General features: G+C 47.9%; 1 protein-coding gene across 1 annotated transcript in view; it reads right to left on the reverse strand.

Moving 5' to 3' along the window:
• Positions 1–462: 462 nt before the first annotated feature.
• PTPRJ (protein tyrosine phosphatase receptor type J) overlaps positions 463–23,278 on the reverse strand; it is a 177,296-nt gene continuing 154,480 nt past the window's right edge. Inside the window, exons 20-25 of the mRNA XM_017348393.3 lie at positions 22,649–22,722; positions 22,408–22,542; positions 15,551–15,670; positions 13,882–14,042; positions 7,340–7,475; positions 463–3,869 (exon numbers count right to left, since the gene is read on the reverse strand). Of these exons, the coding sequence (XP_017203882.3) occupies positions 3,711–3,869; positions 7,340–7,475; positions 13,882–14,042; positions 15,551–15,670; positions 22,408–22,542; positions 22,649–22,722 (785 nt within the window). The 3' untranslated portion in view covers positions 463–3,710. The remainder of the gene's footprint in view (positions 3,870–7,339; positions 7,476–13,881; positions 14,043–15,550; positions 15,671–22,407; positions 22,543–22,648; positions 22,723–23,278) is intronic.

Below are 23,278 nucleotides of genomic sequence, written 5' to 3' on the forward strand. Positions count from 1 at the left end.
CACCCCTCACGTGTGCCATGGGCCGACCCGTGCCCCCCGCCCTGCCCCGCCCCGTCCCGGTCATTTGTCAAAGTCCTGAGGCCAGGACCTCCGAGTGTCACTGCACGTGCAGGGAGGGCCTTTAAGGGGAAAGTAACGCAACCTGAGCAGGCGTCATCCGACGTGACTGCAGTCCTTGCACAAGGAGGAGATGGACGCAGACACGCACGGAGGGACACCACACAAGGCGCAGGGGGCAGGCTGGCCAAGCAGCGATCACCCTCTGGCCTCCAGAATCAGCAGGAAAGAAATTCTTGTTTCAACCAAGAACGTGCGGTCTCGGTAAGGACAGCCCTGGAAAACACGAATGTGTTTAAGGAAATCCCACAGGGACCCGTGGGCCTGGAAACTGCTTCAGTAAGTGTGCAAACATCCAGCAAGGCAGCGGAGGGGAGGGGAAGAAAGAAACGGAAGCATCACGTGTTGACATTTTTTTTTTAATATTTGGTATTTGTAAGTCTTTTTAAAAAATTTTTTTCAGGCCATTTTTTTTCCTTAAAAAAAATGCAACCAAGAGCAATATTCTGTACAAGTATAACAAACATTAGAAATAGGCATCATTCCAAAATAGTTACAAGAAAATTACAGTTTAGAGTCCACGTCTTCACATCCTATGCGTATGCGCCCCCAAGGGAGGAAAGAGCTCCAGTGTGTCCGACACACAGCTGCTACACAGTAGTCTGAAAACACAACTTGGACTTCCGAGGCAAACCAGCATCAGTCACCAAGGCTTGCTTAGCTCCACAAGCGCCATCAAGCATTTCCAAAGAAAACCAGGCCTTTGCATCCCGGATAAAAAACAAAGAGGAATCGACTGCAGAGTTGGCCATGCCCGGTCCCCCAGCTTCTGACATCGCACAGCGTCAATCCAGTAGAATCGGGGAGGCCAGAGCCTGGCTAGAGGTCATCACACGGCCCCAGTGGACCCCAAATAGAGTCAGCTCTGGAGGCAAAACGTTCTTGCACCCAAGGGCAGCTCTGAGTGGCCCCCAGCCCCCAAGGCCAGCTGGCCCGAGAGCCTCGCACTGGCTGCTGCTCTGTGCTGCTGGCCTCTCGCAATCCCAGCTCCCTGTCCCTGGGCGGCCTCGGGCAGCAGCTCAGGAGCAAACCCCCAGCCTGCGTGTCCTAACCCCACACTAACCTTCCCTTCTCCATCACTGGGCTGTAAAGGCCCCTCCCCATCCCCTTCTGAGACACACCGGGACCTTCGTGGGACCTGCCCGCTTGGAAATCCCACACCCCTCCCCCACCAGCCTCCCGGGGCGGGGTGGGGGGTGGGGCTTGGGAATGAGGTCAGGGTGTCAGCCCGTTTCCCACGCCCGCACCAGGCGGGACGCAGGAGGGCCTCCGTGTTGCACAACGTTCGGTGTGTTTCCAATTGCGTCGCTCGGTCCTCTGACAGTTTCTCGGCCTTTACCGGATGCTTTGAAGGGATGAGTTCTCTCCTGTGACTTTCCCGGGGCAGCCAGGCGTGCAGGGCAGAGCTGGGGGTCTACACGGACTCAGACACCCAAGCACTCGTCACAGCAGACAGATCGGCGGGGGACAGGGAGTGGTCCACAGAACAGCCGCCTGGACAGGGACCTCAGGATGCAGTCAGAGACCCCCGGGGGCAGACCAGCATGAGGGATGCAACACCTGCTTCACGCACCGCCTGGGGACACCTCGGCTCCCTGACCTGCACCTGCAGGGAGCCAAGGCCCCCTCTGATGCTGAGTCCAGAGCGCCTGACCCAGCCAGGACAGCCGGCTCTCTGATGGGCCTGATACTGAATGAGCTGCTTACCCCAAAGAAGGCAAAAGAAAGTGCAACTGCCATTTGAGGAGGAAGATTCTCCCCCAAAACACGGCCTCTCCTTCTCCTCCTCTCAGTACCTCGGAGGGAAAGGGGACAGAAGACAGAGTGGGAAACCTCTGAACCATACACACCAAGCACTTAAGTACGTGCGGTTCTGCCTTGCTAACCTCGCTGTGTCCACCCAGCGACCAAAGCGCCAGGGACTGGAAGAGCGTGGCTCCCACAGGGCACCGCTGACCAGGGGGGCCACCGGACTCCAGGGACTTGGCTATTCCTTCATCACACCTTGTGAATGAACTTCATTGCCTATTGGAGGATAAATCAAAACGTCTTCAAAATATAACCTGAGCCACAACACAAGATACAAAGAAACAAATCCTTTCATGTTAATGCCTTGAGAAGTTTACAGATTATGTACCCATAAAATAAATCCACATAAATTCTGAAACTCTTGGTGGATATACACCTGAAGCAAAAAAAAAAAAAAAAAAACTACATTTTTTAAAAAATCAAAGTAATTACAAGCAGCAGTATAGTGAAAAGAGGTTTTAAAAATAATAATTACATCTTTGATACAAATCAAACTTTGTACACCTCAATTTGCAGGAATGACAGTTTTAAGAGCTGAGTATTTATATATACAGTAGATACGGTATGTGCCACTGCAGATAAGAGACTACAGCCAGTGGACTTCAGGGGTCAAGGGTTAATCTGACACTCGGTTCACACGAAGTGTTCACAGATTGCCATACTTTTAAAAACACACACACACACACAAACACACACACACATGTACACACATAAAATGCCAACCTGAGTAAAACATCACTAAAAACCTACAGCATCATGAATCACTAAGTCACATATTGCACCTTTAAATAATCCTTCTTAACCAAAGACAGAAACGACAGAAAGAATAAAACACGGACAGGACAGGATTTATGTCACCATCGGATTCCTCGTTCTCCCACCCCTGCCCACAGAAATTCTGAAAGCGTTATTTAGTTTCCATTCTCACCCAACCAATGGGCTGAAAATGTTGCCAACAGAAGTCTTTGGAGAAAACTGGGAGGGAAAAAGGAAGAAAAATCGGAGCACAAATGTATGGGGAGTGGGGTGGGGGTGGGGGGACAGCAAGGGGCAAAGAGCCCCCCTCTAATCCAACGAGGACAGGAATGTCACCGAGAAGGCGGAATTCTGATGCTAAACTATGCTTAAATATTCCGTATATTCCAATTACGAGATTCAATACAAAAATATAGATATCTACTGAGTTTTGCCTGTGGAAGCATAATTCAGAAAAGGCACATGTTCAGAGAGAAAACCCACGCGGGAAGAGGCGCCACGGAGCCCACCCGCCAACATGCTGCTCACCCACTATTCCGTCTTCTCCACCAGCTAGGTTCCAAGACACAGTAGGTAAAAATAGACCTCTGATACTGAAAATATATTCAACCCAACACAATCCTGCCTTGAGCATGTGAGTCACAGAAAATAGTCTTTGAAAAAAAAAAAAGAAGAAGAATCTGTTTGAAAACAAAAGAGAAAAATCATGGCTCACTTCTCCTGGTTTTTCCACGATTCTCTAGGGGGAAAAAAAAAAAGTGAACTCATCCCACTGGTAATCGGAATGCAAGTGATGTGGTCACCGCGCACCCACAGCCCCCACCTGGCGTTTCTCAAGTGTTCCACCTGCAGCTTCACACCCCCCAAGTCAGTTCCAACAAAACAGAACAAAGAACTAAGAAATTAGACGTTTGAAAAAAAAAAAAAAAAAAAAACAGAAACAAAAACAAAACAAGTCGACACCGGGGCGCGTTCCTTGGCTGTGGGCGTGAGAGTCTGGTGAGCTCCGGGAAGGCGTTCCCTTGGAATCAGGCAATGTAACCATTTGTCTTTCCGAACGTGGACGCCGGCGCCAGGTTTTCATAGATGGCCATTGCAGTTGTGTTCTGGTAGATGAGATCTACTCTGGAGTCTTTCTGGGATCTGATGATATCCAGGACACACTGATTGAGGAAAACATACTGGTCCTGAAAGTACAGAGCAGGGGGGAGAGCCAGTGAGCACAGGAGCCAGGGAGGGGGCACCCAAATGGTTTTCATCCAGATCACCCCCAAGCCCCAGCCACCCAAGAGCAAATAGTTCAAGCTCCTGTGTTTCAAGAGGCAACGGCATTCTGGTGAAATGAGTCTTGGTCAGTAATTCTCAACCTCAAGGAACACTCCCCACCTCCCCTGCCCCAAGAGAAGGAGCAGAAGCCTGGGGGAAGGGCTAAGGAAGATGCACACACACGTTCGAACTGTGTGTTCGGGCTGTGCAGAACGAGGAGTGAGCTGCCGTTCTCTCTGCGTAGAGGTGGGCAGAGACCACCGTGCAGCAGGCATCACAGAACCTGCAAGTGCTCATTTAAAAAGAGGAGGCGGCGCCGCGTGCTGACACAGAAGATTCCCACGGGGGTGGGCACAGAAAGGAAGGGGCTGCATCGCTTATCAGCAGGCGTGGGCTCGACTCCTGGCTCTGCTCCTGATTCCAGCTTCCTGCTAACACTGCTGGGGGGCAGCAGCTGATGCCTTAAGTACTTGGGTCCCTGACACCCATGTGGGAGACGCCGATGGAATTCCTGGCTCCTGGCTTCAACCTAGGTCAGCCCTGGTCCTTGTAGGCATGTGGGGGGTGGGGTGAACAAGCGAATGAGCGTCTGCCTGCCTTTCAAATAAATATAAATACATTTAAAATCCAAGAGGAGTTGGAGCTAGTCATATTTTTTTTTTTTTGACAGGCAGAGTTAGACTGAGAGAGAGAGAGACAAAGAGAAAGGTCTTCCTTCCATTGGTTCACCCCCCAGATGGCTGCTACAGCCAACGCACTGCGCTGATCCAAAGCCAGGAGCCAGGTGCTTCCTCCTGGTTGCACCTGCCCATGCCGGTGCAGGGCCCAAGCACTTGGGCCATCCTCCACTGCACTCCCGGGCCACAGCAGAGAGCTGGACTGGAAGAGGAGCAACTGGGACTAGAACCCAGAGTGCCAGCGCCGCAAGCAGAGGATCAGCCTAGTGAGCCGCGGCGCCAGCCAAGTCATATTTTTTAAATAAAGATTTCCATGATGGTGTGAAGAGAAAAATCACAGGGAAACGTAAAACAGGATTCTGTTGCTTCAAAATATCCCACGAGTGTGTGTGTGTGTGTGTGTGTGTGTGTGAGAGAGAGAGAGAGAGAGATTGTATATTTATAGATAAAAAGGTATATAAAGACATAAACCAATATTACACTATATAAATATATGGATTAACCAGCAAAAATAAATAAATAAATATATGGATTAAAACATCACATAGTACCCTATAAATATGTATAATTTTATGCATCAGCTAGAATTTAATTTAAAAATATATACGCCAAACTATAAACATTGGCTACCTCTAGAGAGCAGAATAAGGAATAAAAAAGTGAAAGAGAAAAAATGTATTCCACATAGTCCCACGTATGGTTAAATTTTTAATATAAGTTTTTGTTTTGTTTTTTTTTTTTTTTCAAAAAACACGGATGATAAAATAATGTTCAGGCAGGTGTAAGAGTTCTGTGTTTCTCAAAAGAAGATAGAAGACTGAGAAACACTACTCCATGTGATTATCACAGAACAAAGAAAATCTCACCTCCAACCAATGCAGGAGATGAATCTCTTTCCACCACAACCATGCAGCTCTCCCCCAAGCACACAATGTACCCACGGCCTCCAGAATAGAGGAGACTAGACTCAAAAGCATAGCCCATATTCACAGAGCTGTAAAAGGGTACAGGGTGACAGCCCAACACGAAATTAATATTCTGCTCTCATCCTGGTGCGGTGGCACCCACCTCTGTGAGGACGGGTACTTCCCAGCGCATTCTGTTGAAAATGTCTCCAAAATACTGTGCATCAGGCACAATTCAGGGAAAGGCAAATCCAACAGCCATACCCGAATTAGGCCACAGACAGGAAGCCCCTCTTTCCCGCAGTGGTCAGCCAGGCTCCTGCGGCTACACTGACATACTCTGATGTCGACAAGCTCGGGAGAGGGTGCACTGATGTGTCAGTGCCTAAGGAACACTGCACTACTTCCCTAGCACTCATGTTTGCCAAGACTGATTCATTAGTTTGTTTGAAAGATGGCCCAATCTTCTTAGAAACAAAGAATGGGAGTTGGAGCTGTGGCGTAGCGGGTAAAGCCTCCCTGCTCCTCTTCTGATCCAGCTCTCTGCTGCGGCCTGGGAAAGCAGTGAAAGGTGGCCCAAGTCCTTGGGCCCCTGCACGCATATGGGAGACCCGGAAGAAGCTCCTGGCTCCTGACTTCAGATCAGCACAGCTCCAACTGTTGCAGCCATTTGGGAAATGAACCAGCGGATGGAAGATTTCTCTCTGTCTCTTTCTCTCTCTCTGACTCTCCTTCTCTCTGGTGTAACTCTTTCAAATAAAATAAATAAATCTTTAAAAAAAAAGAGTGAAAAAGATCTGTTTGATGCATTTAAAGCCTGGAAACCCAGGTTCAGAGACTTGCTGAGACTGTCTGGTTAGTCAGAGGCAGCAATGGAAAGAATCCTGGTAACTATGTTGGTTTACTGTTCCACTCCTGCTGTCAGAACTACATGTCACTTGTGACAGGTAATTCAACTCCAAGTCAGCTTAAGATCTGCAAAGAAATCCAGCGAGACTTCAGAGCCAAGAGCCAGAAAGATCTGGAAGGATGAAATATTTTAGCCTAAGTGTGTGACATGATGCAACCTTTTCTTTTTTTAAGATTTATTTATTTATTTTGAAATTCAGAGTTACAGAGAGAGAAGGACAGAGACAAAGAGACCACCCATCCACTGGTTCTCTCTCCAGATGCGACAAATGGCTAGCACTAGGCCAGGCTGAAGATGGGAGATTCATCTGGGTCTCCCACATGGGTAGCAGGGGCCCAAACACATGGGCCATCTTCAGTTGCTTTTCCCAGGAGCTGGATCAGAAGTGGAACAGCCAGGCAAAAACCAGCGCCCATACAGGATGCCGGCATCCCAGGCAGCTGCTTTACCTGCTGCGCCACAATGTCAACCACTGATACAACCTTTTACAAACAGCTGAGGGGGCCGGCACTGTGGTATAGTGGGTAAAGCCTCCGCCTGCAGTGCCAGCATCCCATATTGGTGACAGTTCGAGTCCCAGCTGCTCCACTTCTGATCCAGCTCTCTGTTATAGTCTGGGAAAGCAGTAGAAGATGGCCCAAGTCCTTGGGCCCCTGCACGCACATGGGAGACCCGGAAGAAGCTCCTGGCTCCTGGCTTCAGATCAGCACAGCTCCAGCCATTGCAGCCATCTGGGGAGTGAACCATCGGATGGAAGACCCCTCTCTCTCTCTCTGTCTCTCTCTCTCTCTCTCTGTCTCTCTGCCTCTCTAACTCTGCCTTTCAAATAAACAAAACAAAACAAACAAAAAAAAAACCAGCTGGGAACAGTGGAATACCAGCACAGATCTCGGCCTCACCTCTGTCTGCACCATTAAAGCCCTGTGCATCCGGAGGTCATACACAACGCCGTACACGTCCACCGTGTTCTCGTTCTCGATCTGGTAGATGAGACGATCAACAGCAATGAAAGTGCCCGTCCTTCCAACTCCAGCGCTGGGAGAAAAGTGAAACAAGCCCGTGAGAGAGGGTGGTGTCCACTGAAAAACTCGATGCCAAAATGTATGGAGCTGGCTCTCCAGGATGAGGCTCTGAAGGCACTGTCCAGGGTCAGGGAACGCTGGCCAATGGAAACTTCAGTGTGCCAGACAGGATCGGCTGGGACAACAATGGCCTAAGTCCCAAACCTACTTTGAGTCAAGGCACGCCAGTAAGACATCTTAACTTGAGTTTCCTAGATCATCCAAGTCAAGTTGCCACCATAACTTAGCATGGAATATCTCATCAACTGATTCCCTCTAGAGCCAAAAAATCCCTCCTCTCTTCTGTCCTGACTTAATCCTTTTATCTTGAAAGCTAACTTTTTCCTGTTCTCGAGTAGGGGCTGATAAACCTTTCCTGCAAAGGGTCAGTGTGGGGAGCCATTGCACGGCGCCCTAAAGATGGCGCCGGCTCCTTTCCCCCCGGAAGGACTGGCGAGAAACAAACATCTCCTAATAAGGAGATGTTTGAGCTCCCTTCCGGCTTCCGCATTGCTGTACCTATCAATCCTTGCCACTTGGCTGCTTTTGATTGGTGTGCTGATGGCTATAAGAGGGATGGGAGAGGGAAGGAGGCGGAAGAAGAAGCTTGTTCAAGGTTCCTGAATAAACTGCTTGAAGAAGAGTTCGGGTTGCGTCTTCCTTGCTGGTCGAGGGACGCGACAACTGGTGGCCCGTACGGGGAACCATCTCAAACGCGAACTCAGAACTTCCTGCAGTCAGGGCAGCGCTGGTAAGTCCCCCAGGAAAATAAGGTGGGGATCCGCGATAAGAGCGGGAAGTCCTGCGACAATAGCGGGAGGATAGCTCTGCGATTAAAGCAGAGGAAGTTCTGTGACAAAAGCAGAAGGAGCTCTGACCCGTGGCCAGGGAAAGAGTAAAATTTTAGACGGTGGGTAATTCACAGTCCCATCCAATTTTTCTGGCGCTGAATGCGCTGCTTTGAGAAAACGGTTTGAAACTTAAGCCTAGTACATTGCATAGGTTTTTACGTAACTGCGATACCATTGCACCCTGGTATGGGGTTTCGGGAAGCCTTACTATCCCTTCATGGGACAAACTAGACAGGGATTTGGATTTTGCATTCGAAAAGGGTAATCTCAAAAGGGGAGTGAGACCAATATGGAAGTTAGTGCGAGCATGCCTCGAGGATGAGCAGTGTAGTGAAGCTATTCTGAGCGGTCAAGCTGCCTTGGAGGAGCTTCAGGAAGAGCACTCCGAGAGAGCTGCCAGTGAAAAAGGGAAAACTTTAAAGGATAGTCAGAAAAGAACTAGAAAAAAACTGTACCCTGATCTTTCCGAGTTGCGCAGCCCCTCCTCAGTAAGTAGTACTAGTGCAGAAAGTAGCTCAGAAAGCAGCAGTGAGTCTGAAGAGTGTGGTGATAACAAAGAGTCTGGTATAAAGCAAGTACGGGAATTGAATCGGCAAATGAGGATTTCCAAAAATTACAGCCGCTGAGCCATTACTAGGTGCTCCAAATATATTTACAGATGGGTCAAAAACAGGCTGTGGGGTTTATATGGTAGAGGGTAATGACCCGGTATTTCATCAGTTTCAGCCAGGCTCACCTCAAGTTGTGGAATTAAAAATAGTTATTGAAGTCCTTAAGCAGTGCTCTTTTGCCTTTAAGTTGTTGTCAGATTCCTTATATGTGGTGAACGCATTAAAGATATTGGAAACCGCAGGACTGATTAAACCTTCTAGCCCAATTGTATCCCTAATGTCAGGTGATTGCTCATTGTCTGGATGCATGGGCCGCCTGGGGGAGACCCCAGGTGCTAAAAACTGATAATGGCCCGGCCTATACATCTCAAACCTTTACCACCTTTTGCCAAAAAAATGGAGGTTCAACTTGTCCATGGATTGCCGTACAATCCTCAGGGCCAGGGCATAATTGAGCGAGCACACCGCACACTGAAAGAATATCTTTTAAAACAAAAAGGGAGGCACGACAGGCCAGGAGAAAGAGAGAGGAAAAATTCCACAGGTATCTTGACCTAGAGAAAAGTCTTAATTCGATAACCCTTTCCAACTTGATGGGTTTTTCTGTTTACAGTTAATAAAAACTTAAGCAATGGGCTCATACGCTAATAATCAATTCTTTTCTGTGCTGCTGTAGCTAACTTATCTAATGAGAGTTTTCATGTGTCTTGAAGGTTTCGCATTTTTCTATTGCCAGTATGAGTCTTGATTGGAAAAACTGCATCATGAAGCTGTTTACGTTATATCTTTAATGTTTGAGTGAGTACCTAACTTTGATTAGATCTAGTCCACAGCCTTGGTTAAACGTACTAATTTTTGACTAAAATGGTTTGACTCTCTGATAGTTTAAATTCTAAACCGAGTCTTTCAACTTTGGGGCTTCCAGTCGGATCCCTGGAACTCTCAAAGGATGGGACTCTAAATTTGTTAAAGTAACAGCTGTTTGAGTCAATTCAAATTATACAAAGTGTATTAAAATGTAGTAAATGAGGTCAAATCTATGTTGTATTCATGTTTTTGCTTTTCAGCTAAAGTAGTCTTATAAAAATGAGAGTAAATTCTGTGTATACAAGCCTTTATGCTGTTAACTCAAGTAAGCCAATACAGATTGGTTCAGAAAGTTGGGTTAATGCAAACGCCCTTTGGTTCACTTGCTCAGTTTTACATTTACATGTCTTTGATATGCTTTAAACTTGTTTCTCTTAAGGATGAAGATCTTTTCAAAGTTGTAAATATGCACTAGTGACTGTTGCTGCCCAAGTGGTGTTATCCTTATGTTACTTAAAAGCATGCAAATGTAATTTTGACTTTTAATTCAGATAATGGTGTGGTATTCATTAATAGCTCAGTGTTTTAAGTTATCCAGGCATCGGTGCTAAGTAAAATATGGAAAATGTATTATGTGTACTTTTAACATCTTAAATTTGATAAGAGAGACTTAAGTTTGCCAGCATGTATTCTCATAGGTTGTCCATACATGATAATTCAAGACTGTAAAAGTAACTACAGGTATAAAGTTTCAGAAGGTGTGAGCAAGTCATGAAAAGTTGTAAAAAGTTTACAATTTTAAAGCATTGTTTACAGAGTTTTCTATAAGTTAAATGTTAATGCCAAAATTACACTAACCTAAAGTTGAAGTCTGATCTTCTGTTATAACAATGAGATTTTTTTAAAATGTGTACTATTGTTATTAATTATCTGAAAATGGTCTCAATTGTAAATCTTAAAATCTGTTGTTGCAAAAACTGTAACGTCTCTTTTTAACAGTGTCTGCTTAATCAGTTACTCTGCCATTTCTAAAGTTAGGTCGTGTAAGCTCTTTTTAACTCTGTTAAATAGTTCTGAGTTATGTGATAATTTCATGTGCTAACTCTTATGTTCAAGGTTTTTGTATTTCTGGTTTACCTAAAAATTCATGTTCTGCCAAGTAAATGTGTACTCTACTGTCTGTTAAGTTATAATTGATAAAAAGTATTAAGTCTTAAAAAGTTATGTTAAATATTATGATCAGATCTGGTCTAAAAGTATTAAAATCGCCCTGACTAAATGTTAAGGAATTCTATTTTGACCAGATACTCTAAGTTCTCTTGGCACCTTTAACAGACTTTCTGAAAATCAAAGTTCTAAATTCTCTGGACTTTTGGTATCTCCAGAGGGCCCCTGGAGATGTCAAAAGATATATCTCTCATCTTGCAGAGATAATAACCAATCGGGCTGTTTAGATTAAAAGTGGTGCCAAGATGTGAAATGATGCTAAACTTCAGTTATAAACGTGTTTCTTTCTAGCTGCTCCAGTCTCTGGCTCAGTAGCCAAATCCTTTAAAGAGGGACTGACAAAGTCTAAGAAGCATCCCATGGTCATAATTTGCATCACCTCAATGTCCAAACCTTAAGCTTTAGCAGATAGATGTTACCCATTTTTCTGAATTTGGTAAACTAAAATACATACATGTTTCTTTAGATACATGTTCAGATTTTGTTTTTGCCACCCCGCAATGCGGCGAGGTTGCCAAACATCTCTCATTGCCTTCAGGCCTTTGCTGTTCTGGAACCCCTATACAGATAAAAACTAACAATGGCCCAGCGTATACTTCCAACTCTTTTAAGCACTTCTGTACTAACTTCCACATCTCTCTTCACCGGGATTCCTTATAATCCCGAGGGACAAGGTATTGTGGAACGAGCAAATGCCACATTAAAAAATTATTTACAAAAAATAAAAAAGGGGGAATACGGGACCATGGCATATTCCCCACAAAAATGGCTATCACATGCTCTTTTCATTTTAAATTTTCTAATACTGGATAATCAAGGGAAAACTGCAGCTGATCGTCACTGGCATCCTGAAACCAAAAGACAACAAGTCTATGTGAAGTGGAAAGACCCTCTAACTGCTCAATGGTATGGACCTGACCCTGTTTTAATATGGGGACGTGGACATGTTTCTATATTCTCGATGGTTACCTGAGCGACTGGTGCGGCAAACAGACAATGTCACAAAGCAGCCTCTCTATCTTCATTATAACATTGCTGATTGGGATCGTTACTGCAGCCGTTATAACCGCCATTTCCATTGCAGCTGTGGGCGCTACAACAGCTGCTATAGCGCTCACAGGGACAGTTCAAACTGCTAATACCCTGAATAATTTGACGGCCTCCGTGGCTGCTGCTTTGGATACTCAGACATCCTTAAATGTACATATAAAGGGAGGCTTGATGATTGTTAATCAGCGTGTGGATTTGGTACAGGAGCAGGTGGATACTCTCTGGCAGCTTGCTCAGCTAGGATGTGAGTGGAAATTTTCAGGGTTGTGTGTGACCTCTGTTCAGTACGATAACATGACTCAGGCAGCAAATTACTCTAAACAGTTGTCTCAGATGCTCTTGCAGAATTGGTCCGCAGAATTTGACTACACCTTGAAGCAACTGTGCCTTGCCGTGGTCACCATCAACTCCACATGTGTGGATGTCTCCTTCGCATCTGGATTGTCATCCTGGATCCGCACAGCCGTCTCCAGCCTGAAGGAGTGGGCGGGACTTGGAGCTTTGACGGGGTTGCTGTTACTTGTTGTGTTATTTTGCCTGTGGTGTTTGTGCAGGATGAGGACAGCTCATCGGCGGGAATTGGCCATGATAGCTCAAGCCTTTTATGCCCTTGAGGCTGGACAATCGCCGCAAGCATGGCTGGCCTTCCTTGAATGCTAGGCATGGGTGCAGGGTGCCAGGCAAAGCACTGCAGAGAGAACGAGCCATTACGTTCTCTGGAAGGCAAGTCTGTCTGCATGTGGGTTGGCATCCCAGATCCCACCCCCGCGAAAAGGATGCTGTTCCAGGTGGATGCCTGGCAGTGGGGGACAGACCTCTACCTTCTCCTGTAATCCTTAGATGCCTGGTTCTAAAACAAAAAGGGGGAACTGTGGGGAGCCATTGCACGGCGCCCTAAAGATGGCGCCGGCTCCTTTCCCCCCGGAAGGACTGGCGAGAAACAAACATCTCCTAATAAGGAGATGTTTGAGCTCCCTTCCGGCTTCCGCATTGCTGTACCTATCAATCCTTGCCACTTGGCTGCTTTTGATTGGTGTGCTGATGGCTATAAGAGGGATGGGAGAGGGAAGGAGGCGGAAGAAGAAGCTTGTTCAAGGTTCCTGAATAAACTGCTTGAAGAAGAGTTCGGGTTGCGTCTTCCTTGCTGGTCGAGGGACGCGACAGGTCAGCAAGGAAACATTTTCAGCTTTGCAGTTCCACCTGGCTGGTTTCTGCCCAGGTAGCACAAAAGCAACCAAAAACAATCTGCAAACAAATGGACATAGCTGGCTTCCAATAAGACTTTACAAACACGTGCAGCTGGGCCGACGCCGCGGCTCACTAGGCTAATCCTCTGCCTTGCGGCGCCGGCACACCGGGTTCTAGTCCCGGTTGGGGCGCCGGATTCTGTCCCGTTGCCCCTCTTCCAGGCCAGCTCTCTGCTGTGGCCCGGGAGTGCAGTGGAGGATGGCCCAAGTCCTTGGGCCCTGCACCCCATGGGAGACCAGGAGAAGCACCTGGCTCCTGCCTTCGGATCAGCGCAGTGCGCCGGCCGCGGTGGCCATTGGAGGGTGAACCAACAGCAAAGGAAGACCTTTTTCCCTGTCTCTCTCTCTCTCACTGTCTACTCTGTCAAAAAAAAAAAAAAATTAACAAAAAACAAAAAAACGTGCAGCTGACCAGATCTGGCCCACAAGGCTCCAGTTTGCTCGGAGCTTAGGAAATAAGTCCGTAGTCCCATACCCAAATCGTTCTTAAGTCTGTAAACATCTATTGCATTTTCCTCCTGTGCCCGGCTTTCCTAAACATACAGTTGTATCTGGAATCCGGCACTCGGGAAGCACCTTCGCCGTACCTGCAATGCACCAGAATCGGCGACTCGGGAGGGCTCTGCTTCATGTAGTCGCGGACAAGGTAGCGAAAGTTGATGAGCAGGTCGGTGGTGTCCGGGACGCCATGGTCAGGCCAGGAGGTGAAGTGGAACTGCCGCAGAGCGTGGCTCTCGCTCGTCTGGACCTAAAAACCAACCAAAGGGGTGAGACGCAAAGAGAAAGGCTGTCTGCCAACAGCCAATGGACAGGGGGAGTCGGGCAGAGCCTGAATACCAGACCGGCAGCCGGACAGGAGCGGTCACTACCAAAACCGAGAACTTCTCATGCGGACCATGGCTGGCGGAGTGCCTGCAGGGGACTTAGCTTGTTTATCACTCCCTCGGAGGATGCCCTGCACAGATGAGGGACAGAGGTTCCGAGAAAAGGGGCCCGGCTGCCCCACCACTCATCACCAGGGCGGGAGAGCTCCGGCCCTCGTCCTGTGACTCTGGGTCCAGATCGCCCCCCTGGCCCACTGCCTGCCAGCCACGGACACGCCTTCATACACCTGCGCCCCGTGGAGCTTCCTGAACCCCATCTGCGGGCCCACTTGGGGTATCACTGAGTGTGCAGCTGAAAATAGCCCACACAAACACAACTAGGGTAGCCAGCACCTCGTGGGCAGGACCAGACGGGCATTCGCCAGGATGCATTCTAGTCCTCACTCAGACGCGCCGACGAAGGCACGGCAGGTCCCTGGGTCTCCCGCACGACCACCACCCTCTGAAGCCTTTCCTTTAAAACTGTGTATCCGTTATAAGCACAGTGAGGTTACATCATTCAAAACTTGGAAAACAGGGAGGAGGAAAAAGGTAGAGAGAGAGGAGAACACGCTGGGAAGTCTCCACAAATGAACTCAGCACTCCCAAATTCCCAAATTTAACAAAAGTACCTATCCAAGGAAAGAAACCAACGGCGAGAGACGAGGGGGCGGGAGGGAGGCGAAGGTTCTACTCCTCAGAATCCCCTCTGCAGAGGGGTGTGCGGGCTCAGCCAGGAGCGCGAGCGCAAAGCAGCTTTTAGCTCCGCCTGTGATGTTCTCGGTTTTTAAAAGGAAAACCTATTTCTGCATTTTGTGTAATTAAATCTGGAACCACCAGATTAAAGAGAAGCTGCAAACAATTACAGCACGATACACACCCACCAGTGGATATCAATGTCAAACACTCTCAAAAAAAAAAAAAAAAAAAAAAAGACATATATAAACTTGACTGCCTAGAATTCCCACACAATTGAAGTAGATATGATTTTATAACTTTCAGGGGGTAGGGAGGCCCAGTGCATAAGCCCTGGAATCTTACTGATGGAGGAGTTACAAATTGCTGCTAATAGCAACTGTCCACTCCTGACGCCAAACTTCCCACTGAATAATCCAAACGGCCTGGGTTTGTGCGGAGAACTCAGAGCAGGCACTCAGAAGTGGAAGCAAAGCATTGCTGATGCACAGCCACACTCCGCCGAGCCCTCTGATTCAGGAATAACTTCGCCAACTCCCCTCGAGAGGAAAGCTAAGGGTGTATGCAGACTTACGGACTGCAAGAACGTTCATCTGATACATAAAAACTCTGAGTTCGTATGAACCCAGAAGTGACCTCTGAGAATTAACATACGAGGTAGTAGTATGAGACCCACTCATTTTGATCTCTTACTTACATTTTTCACTGTGAAATCTCTGACGGTCCATTCTGGAAGAACAATTTCGGTTGTCATGGCCACGGTTATGTCCCCATAGTCCTGAGCCTGCTTGGAGGGCCAGTACTCCTCACATTTTGTCTAGAATAAAATTGCATTTTTAGGAAAGAAAAAAAAAAAAAAACTCAGATCACACCATCTGCCGTCACTACAACCTCACACAAGGAGACCAAATATTGAAAACTGGCCTTAGGGGCTGACGCTGTCCCTTATCTGTGCCCTGTTTGCTCCTTAGAATTGTCTTTCATTTGTTTGCTTGTTTTCAAGTTCCACTTTCCATGAACTTATTTAACTCTTTTATTAATACTAATGTTGGGGCCGGCGCTATATTGCAGCAGGTTAAAGCCCTGGCCTGAAGCACCGGCATCCCATATGGGTGCCAGTTCTAGTCCCGGCTGCTCCTCTTCCGATCCAGCTCTCTGGTATGGCCTAGGATAGCAGGGGAAGATGGCCCAAGTCCTTGGGCCCCTGCACCCACGTGGGAGAACGGAAGAAGCTCCGGGCTCCTGGCTTCATATCGGCACAGCTCCTCCATCTGGGGAGTGAACCATCAGATGGAAGACTTCTCTGTCTCTACCTCTCTCTATGTAACTCTTTCAAATAAATAAAAAATAATTAAAAAAAGAAATAAGTGCACCTGGTTGTCTTCCAAAAACAACCTATTAAAAAAAATACTAATGGTCCACATCCATGAGCTACAGTGCAACATTTCAATGCATGCAGACAACGTGAGTCAACACCTCTTCTTTCACATCACTCTACCACTGGCTCCTGGGAGCCCTTTTATTTATAAAAATACTTAACAGTTTATCTTAAACCAGAGTCATCGCTTGTCAACTCTTTTTTTTTTTTTTTAATACTTATTTATTTATTTGAGAGGCAGAGTTACAGAGAGACAGAGAAGTCTTCCATCTGCTGGTTCACTCCCCTACCAGCCACAACAGTGAAAGCTGAGCCAATCCGAAGCCGGAAGCCAGGAGCTCCTCCATGTCTCCCATGCAGGTGCAGGGGCCCAAGGACTTGGGTCATCTTCTACTGCCTTCCCAGACCATAGCAGAGAGCTGGATCAAAACTGGAGCAGCTGGGTCTTGAACCAGCACCCATATGGGATGCCGGTGCCAAAAGCAGAGGTTTAGCTCACTATACCACAGCACTGGTCTTTTCTTGTCAACTTTTAAAACTGGGAGCTTTTTCATAAAAATCCAGATAACCCAGATTTTGGCTTCACTTGAAAAGTCAGAAGGTCTGCCAACACTGTCCCTCACACTGCATAAAAACTGGTTTAAACCTGAGTAGCAGCTGTCCCTTAACCTGGCTCAGGGTCCCATCCGTCTCCTTTGGCCCCCAGCGCAGCCGCTCCACAACCACGCACTGAACTCTGGGGACTGACCCACAACTCCCAGGCAGCTAAAAGGAATGCAAACTGCTCCTCTTACTCTCAGATTCACACCAGCTTGCAGTACAAACCCACACACCAACAGAGGAAGAAATGAAATTATCCGGCGGTCCCCTGATTTTCATAATGCTGCCGGGCAGATATGAACAGAAATAAAAACCAGGAAACAACTGCACTCCAAGAGCGTCTGATTCCCCATTTGGCAAATGACTTTCTCTCTCTCTCTCTCTCTCTCTCTCTCTCTCTCTGTCACACACACACAGTGTGCTCTGTTACATTTCCAAACCTGATGATCTGACTCACCTGGAAGATTTGTTGTGTTTTTTTTTTTTTTTTTTTTTTACAGGCAGAGTGGACAGTGAGAGAGAGAGACAGAGAGAAAGGTCTTCCTTTTGCCGTTGGTTCACCCTCCAATGGCTGCCGCGGCCGGCGCACCGTGCTGATCCGATAGCAGGAGCCAGGAGCCAGGTGCTTCTCCTGGTCTCCCATGGGGTGCAGGGCCCAAGCACCTGGGCCATCCTCCACTGCACTCCCTGGCCACAGCAGAGGGCTGGCCTGGAAGAGGGGCAACCGAGACAGAATCCGGCGCCCCGACCGGGACTAGAACCCGGTGTGCCAGCGCCGCTAGGCGGAGGATTAGCCTAGTGAGCCGCGGCGCCGGCGATTTGTTATGTTTTAAACACAGATGCCTGGGCCCCTCTCCAGAGATTCTGACTCTGGCCATGGGATCTGTATATTTTTCTAAAGATCCCAGTTTCTATTATCACTCTCGGAAAATCAGCCCACACATGAACATGGAGTTGATTCCCAGTTCAGCCTCCCACCAGCTAGATGGTTTAACTTGAGAAGCAGAGAGAGAGAGAGAGAGAGAGAAAGAGAATGTTCCTACCCACTGGTTCACTCCCAAATGCCCACAATGGACAGGCCCAGGCCAGGAGCTAGACACTCCATCAAGCTCTCCCACATGGCTGGCAGGAACCCAACGTGAGCCTTCACCATTGCCTCCCAGGGTCTACACTGGTGGCAGCTGGAGTCAGGAGCCAGAGCTCGGAACTAAACCCAGCTACCTGCATAGACAGCACACAGGCATCTTAACTGCAAAGCCAATGCCCGCCCCCAGCCGAATTCCTGTTCCTTCCCTGTAAGCAAGTTCTTAAATTCTCTGGGCCTCAGTTTCTCCATCTATAAAATAATACCTCACCGGGTCATTCTGGGACAGGAATTACATACATGGAGGGGGTGGGAAAGTGTTGTGGCACAGCAGGTTAAGCTGTCACTTGGGATGCAGAGGAAATACGGCTGCAACCAGAGACAAAGGAAGAAAAGCCAACCTCTCCTCCCAGTGCAAACCTTGAAAAGTGGCTGCTCACTATTAACAAGCGAAGCAGCTGCCCACTATCTTGTCTAGGGAGGGGAGATGTCCTAAGTTCTGCTTCTGTAAACGCCAGTCACACATCTGTCCTAATAAATCTGCCCCTGGTATCTTTTTCACAAACATACCAAGCCCACAGACCACTGGAAGTGTGGTCCTAAGTCATGTAGGCTGCAATTTAAACCCACCAACGCTGTAACAGCTAAGGTATGAGGCTGATGAACCTACAAATATTGTAAGACACTTGGGATTGTTGCTCAGTTCTCAGGAAATGATTCCAGCTGAGCCGGCTGGCATTAATCAACTGCTTGATCCTCCACTGTCTCTGGTGCCTGTTTGAATGGAGGGAGTTTTCCCACCCCAGATTTCGGTAACGGGGATGCCTCCATGTCATATGCAAGTGCCTGGGTTCTAGTTCTGCCTGTACTTCTCAATCAGCTTCCTGCTAGTGCCCACCCTGGGAGGCAGCAGATGGTGGCTCAAGCACTTGGGTCTTTGCCACCTGAAGGCCTGGGTAGAGCTCCTGGCTCCTGGATTCAGCCTGCCCTCTTCCCCAGCCCCAGCATTTCAGGAGTGAACCAGTGGGTGGAAGACAGCCTGCTCTAGTTCTGTCTCTCGCTCATTGGCTCTCTCGTTCTCACTCTTTGGAATAAATTAAAATAACTAAGTATTTTCTAAAATAGCACACACAGACAATGCACTGACTTCCTTTCTCTCCCACCAGTAACATCACTTCCATCCCGACGTGAGATGAGTCAGCGCCACCTAAATTCATCGTCAGGTGCTTTAACCGCATCTTCTTGCTGTCTAAAGGATCTTAACAAGAGTGCTTCACGCACAAGGCCCTGCACTCCACAGCACAATCAAGTCCGTCTGCATTCATAAAACAACGCAGTTTCATCTCCCTAACAGCCTGCTCTCCTGCTGCGGACACAGTGCGGCAGCCTCGGCATCACGGCAACACCAAGGGGCCCCTTCCCTGACTGCTCTGTCATCTTCCCAGAACACACACGTGGGCTGGACCAACGCCACTTAAAGTGAAATAACATTTAAAACTATGATGCCCAACGGGTCCACGCTGCCCCCAGGACAGGACTACCCAGAGGGTGCTTGCTAGCTGGAACAGCAGGAATCCAGGAGGCAGCTCCCAGAAGCCCTGGGGGTAGAGCCACCTGCCCAGCCGCCCCCACCACCACCACCACCACCACCCCCCCAGGAAGTCTGTGAGCCATTGCTAAGGAATTAACTCCTGGTACTCAAGTAACAAACCTACATAAAACCAAATTAATGGAGCAACATTATCTGCCATGGTGTTGTAAGTTAGCCCCTGCTTTTCAAAGTTCTCACACCCGTTTCAGGAAGGTGCAATTTTACTTTAGAAGAAATCTCTCTCTAATGGAAATGGCAGGGGTGCTCCAAGCCATCACAAAGGAAAGGGAGGTGCTGAGACTCACCTGGGGAGACATCTCAGATTCTGCTTAAAGAAAGAGTTCCCATGTTAAAAATAAGTTTGAGGGGCCAGCGTTGTGGCCCAGCACCCCATATGGGCGCTGCTTTGAGCCCCAGCTGCTCCGCTTCTGAACCAGCTCCCTGCTACTGTGTCTGGGCCCCTGCCACCCATGTGGGAGTCCTCCCAGACGAAGTTCCAGGCTCCTGGCTTCAGCCAGGACTGGGTTAGACCATTGTGGCCACCTGGAGAGTGAACCAGCAAATGGAAGATATCTCTCTCCCTCTCTCCCTCTCTCCCTCTCTCCCTCTCCCCTCTCTCTCTGTCACTCTGCCTTTCAAATAAATAAATCTTTAAAAACAAACAAAACGCTAACTTTGGAAAGTCACAGGGTGGAAACCCCTGCTCTCACAGGGGAAGCTGCGTGTGGGAGACAGGCAGGGCCGCTCCGCATGCCCAGAGCTGACACAGGGCCCCAGCAGGAGCAGCATCTTGCTCGGGCCTCGACTGTCCACAGCACAAACCCAACTCCCACTGTGTACAAACCCCAGCAGCGGCGACACAATCAAGAGGGCAGATTATCAGCTGTCCATAAAGGAAGGCAATGACAAAAGAGAACTGTTTTAACAACCTTCCCCTTGGGGCCAGCCCTGTGGCATAGCAGGTAAAGCCACAGCCTGCTATGCTGGCGTCCCCTCTGGGCGCCGGCTAGTGTCCCAGATGCTTCACTTCTGGTCCAGCTCCCTGCTGTGGCCTGGGAAAGCAGTCAAAGATGGTCCAGGTGCTTGGGCCCCTGCACCCACGTGGGAGATCTAGAAGAAGCTCCTGGCTCCTGGCTTCGGATCGGCCCAGCTCCAGCTGTTGCAGCCATTTGGGGGATGAACCACCAGATGGAAGATCTCTTTCTCTGTCTCTCCCTCTCTCTCTAACTCTGCCTTTCAAATAAATAAATCTTAAAAAATAAAGCTTTCTCTTAAGGGGAAAAAGATAAAAGAAACAAGTTTTAAAGACTAAAGGGGCTAATATTTGGAAGGGGTGGGTTTTAAAAAAACAAGTGGGGAGGCTGGCGCTGTGGCATAGTGGGTAAAGCTGCCACCTGCAGTGCCGCCATCCCATATGGGCACCAGTTCCAGTTCCAGATGCTCCATTTCTGATTCAGCTCTCTGCTATGGCCTGGGAAAGCAGTAGAAGATGGCCCAAGTCCTCGGGCCCCTGCACCTGCTTGGGAGACCCAGAAGAAGCTCCTGGTTCCTGGCTTCGGATTGGCTCAGCTCTGGCCATTGAGGTCATTGGTGAGTGAACCAGCAGATGGAAGACCCCTTCCTCCCTCCCTCCCTCCCTCCCTTACCCTCTCTCTCTCTCTCCCTCTCTCTCTCCCCTGCCCCTGTGTGTGTGTGTGTATGTGTGTAATTGTGACTTTCATATAAATAATAAAATAAATATTAAAAAAAAAAACAAAGCTGAATGGGTACCAGCATGGGGCCTGAAGATTAAGACCCCAGTGACTGCACCCCCACATCAGGGCGCCTAGGTCCATGCCTGGCTCTGGCTCCTGACTCCAGCTTCCTGCCAATGCGGACCTGAGAGGCAGTGGTGATGGCTCCAGGGACTGGGTTCCTGCCACCCACATGGGAGAGCCCCAGCTTCCGCCTTCAGCCAGACCCAGTCCTAGCCATCGCAGGCATTGAGGGAGTGACCCAGCTGATGGAAGCTCACTTGCACACTCTCTCTCTCTCTCTCTCTCTCTCTCTGCTTCTCCAATATTTTTTTAAAAACTCTTTCAAAAAAATACAAATGTAGGCTGTGAACTAGCACAGCCACTGTGGAAGACAGTATGGAGATATCTCAGAAATCTGAATCTAGACCTACATGTGACCCAGCCATCCCACTCCTGGGAATTTAACCAAGGAAAATGAAATCAGCATAGAAAGAGTTAATCTGCACCCCCATGTTTACTGCAGCTCAATTCACAATAGCTAAGACATGGAATCAATCCAAATGCCCATCAACTGAAGATTGGATAAAGAAATTATGGGATATGTACACCACGGAATACTACACAGCGGTAAATAAAAAATGAAATCCTGTTGTTTTCAACAAAATGGATGCAACTGGAAAACATCATACTTAGTGAAATAAGCCAGTCCCAAAAGGAAAAATACCATATGTTCTCTCTGATCTATGGCAACGAACAGAGTACCTAAAAGGTAATCTATAGAAGTGAAATTGACACTTTGAGATGCATGACTTTGAACAGCCCTTGTCTAAGCTATTGAGGAACATTTTTCTTTCATACTATTTGTTGAATTCTTTACTTAGTATAGAATTAATCTCCTGTGTATAAAGTTAACTGAAAATAAATCTTGGTAAAAAAATAAGAATGGGAATAGAAGAGGGAGGAGGAAGAAGGGTGGGAGGGCGGGTCAGGTGGAAAGAATCACCATGTTCCTAAAATTGTATTTATGAAATGCAAGAGGTTTGTATACCTTAAATAAAAGGTTTCAGGGGTGGGGAGGTGCAAATGGTTTCCACAATTCTTCTACCACAATAAAAGTAGTTCATTAAATGTTTAATTTTTTTTATTTGAAAAAAAAAATACTTACCCTTCCCTGCTCAACACATTTGGTCAACATAACAATGGCATGCACGTTTTTCTCCCAAACCATACGCCAGAAATCTTTCAGCGTGTTGGGCAGAGGTCCTTGTGTGGCAATAAAATCTTTCTTGGAATGGTAGCCCTAAACATGGAAAACAACACAGAGTCAACATCAAAGACACAGGAAGAAGCTCTGAAAATGTCAGGGTCACAATCCGGCTCTGTGAGGCCACCCCACACACACTCACAGGCATGTAGCTGGCATTGATGTAGTCATCCGTTGAATGGGTCTGGACTGAAAGCTTGACACGAGAAATGTCATCTGTGACATGGAAAGAAAAACGGGTCCTCAGTGGAAGGCAATGCTTCAGGCAAGTTGCACCCAGGAGAGAAATGGAAAGACACGTGGTGTGGAGGGTGGGCAGTTGAGCATTCCACAGAGATGCCCTCATGTGGTCCTCACAGCCCCTGTGCGACTGTGACACACAGACGTGACGTGATTACCCACGGCAAGCTAATCAGTGGCAGAGACGGGATCTGAACCCTGGCAGCCTGACACAGGCACCCAGAAACAGACACAAACTTGCCCAGCTCAAGAAAGGAAATGATGTCCTTGGAGTCCCAGGCAACAGGCTAAAGCTAAAAGCAGCGCCCCTAAACTTCCCAGTCTATGACTACACAATCTCACTCTCCCCTAGACAAAAGCGTGCAACGCTGAATCCAGTCACCAACGTCCCAACTACAGTCTTCCCCAAGCAAACAATACCCAAACTCCAAATCCCCAACATACATGCTCCAGATCTGAAAACCCACAGACATGCACACGCACAGACCGGTAATCCTGAGTTAAGCTTAGATGGCAATGCTGGGTCAGCAAG

The sequence above is a fragment of the Oryctolagus cuniculus genome, chromosome 1 (assembly GCF_964237555.1).
Source record: "Oryctolagus cuniculus chromosome 1, mOryCun1.1, whole genome shotgun sequence".
NCBI classification, from domain to species: Eukaryota; Metazoa; Chordata; class Mammalia; order Lagomorpha; family Leporidae; genus Oryctolagus; species Oryctolagus cuniculus.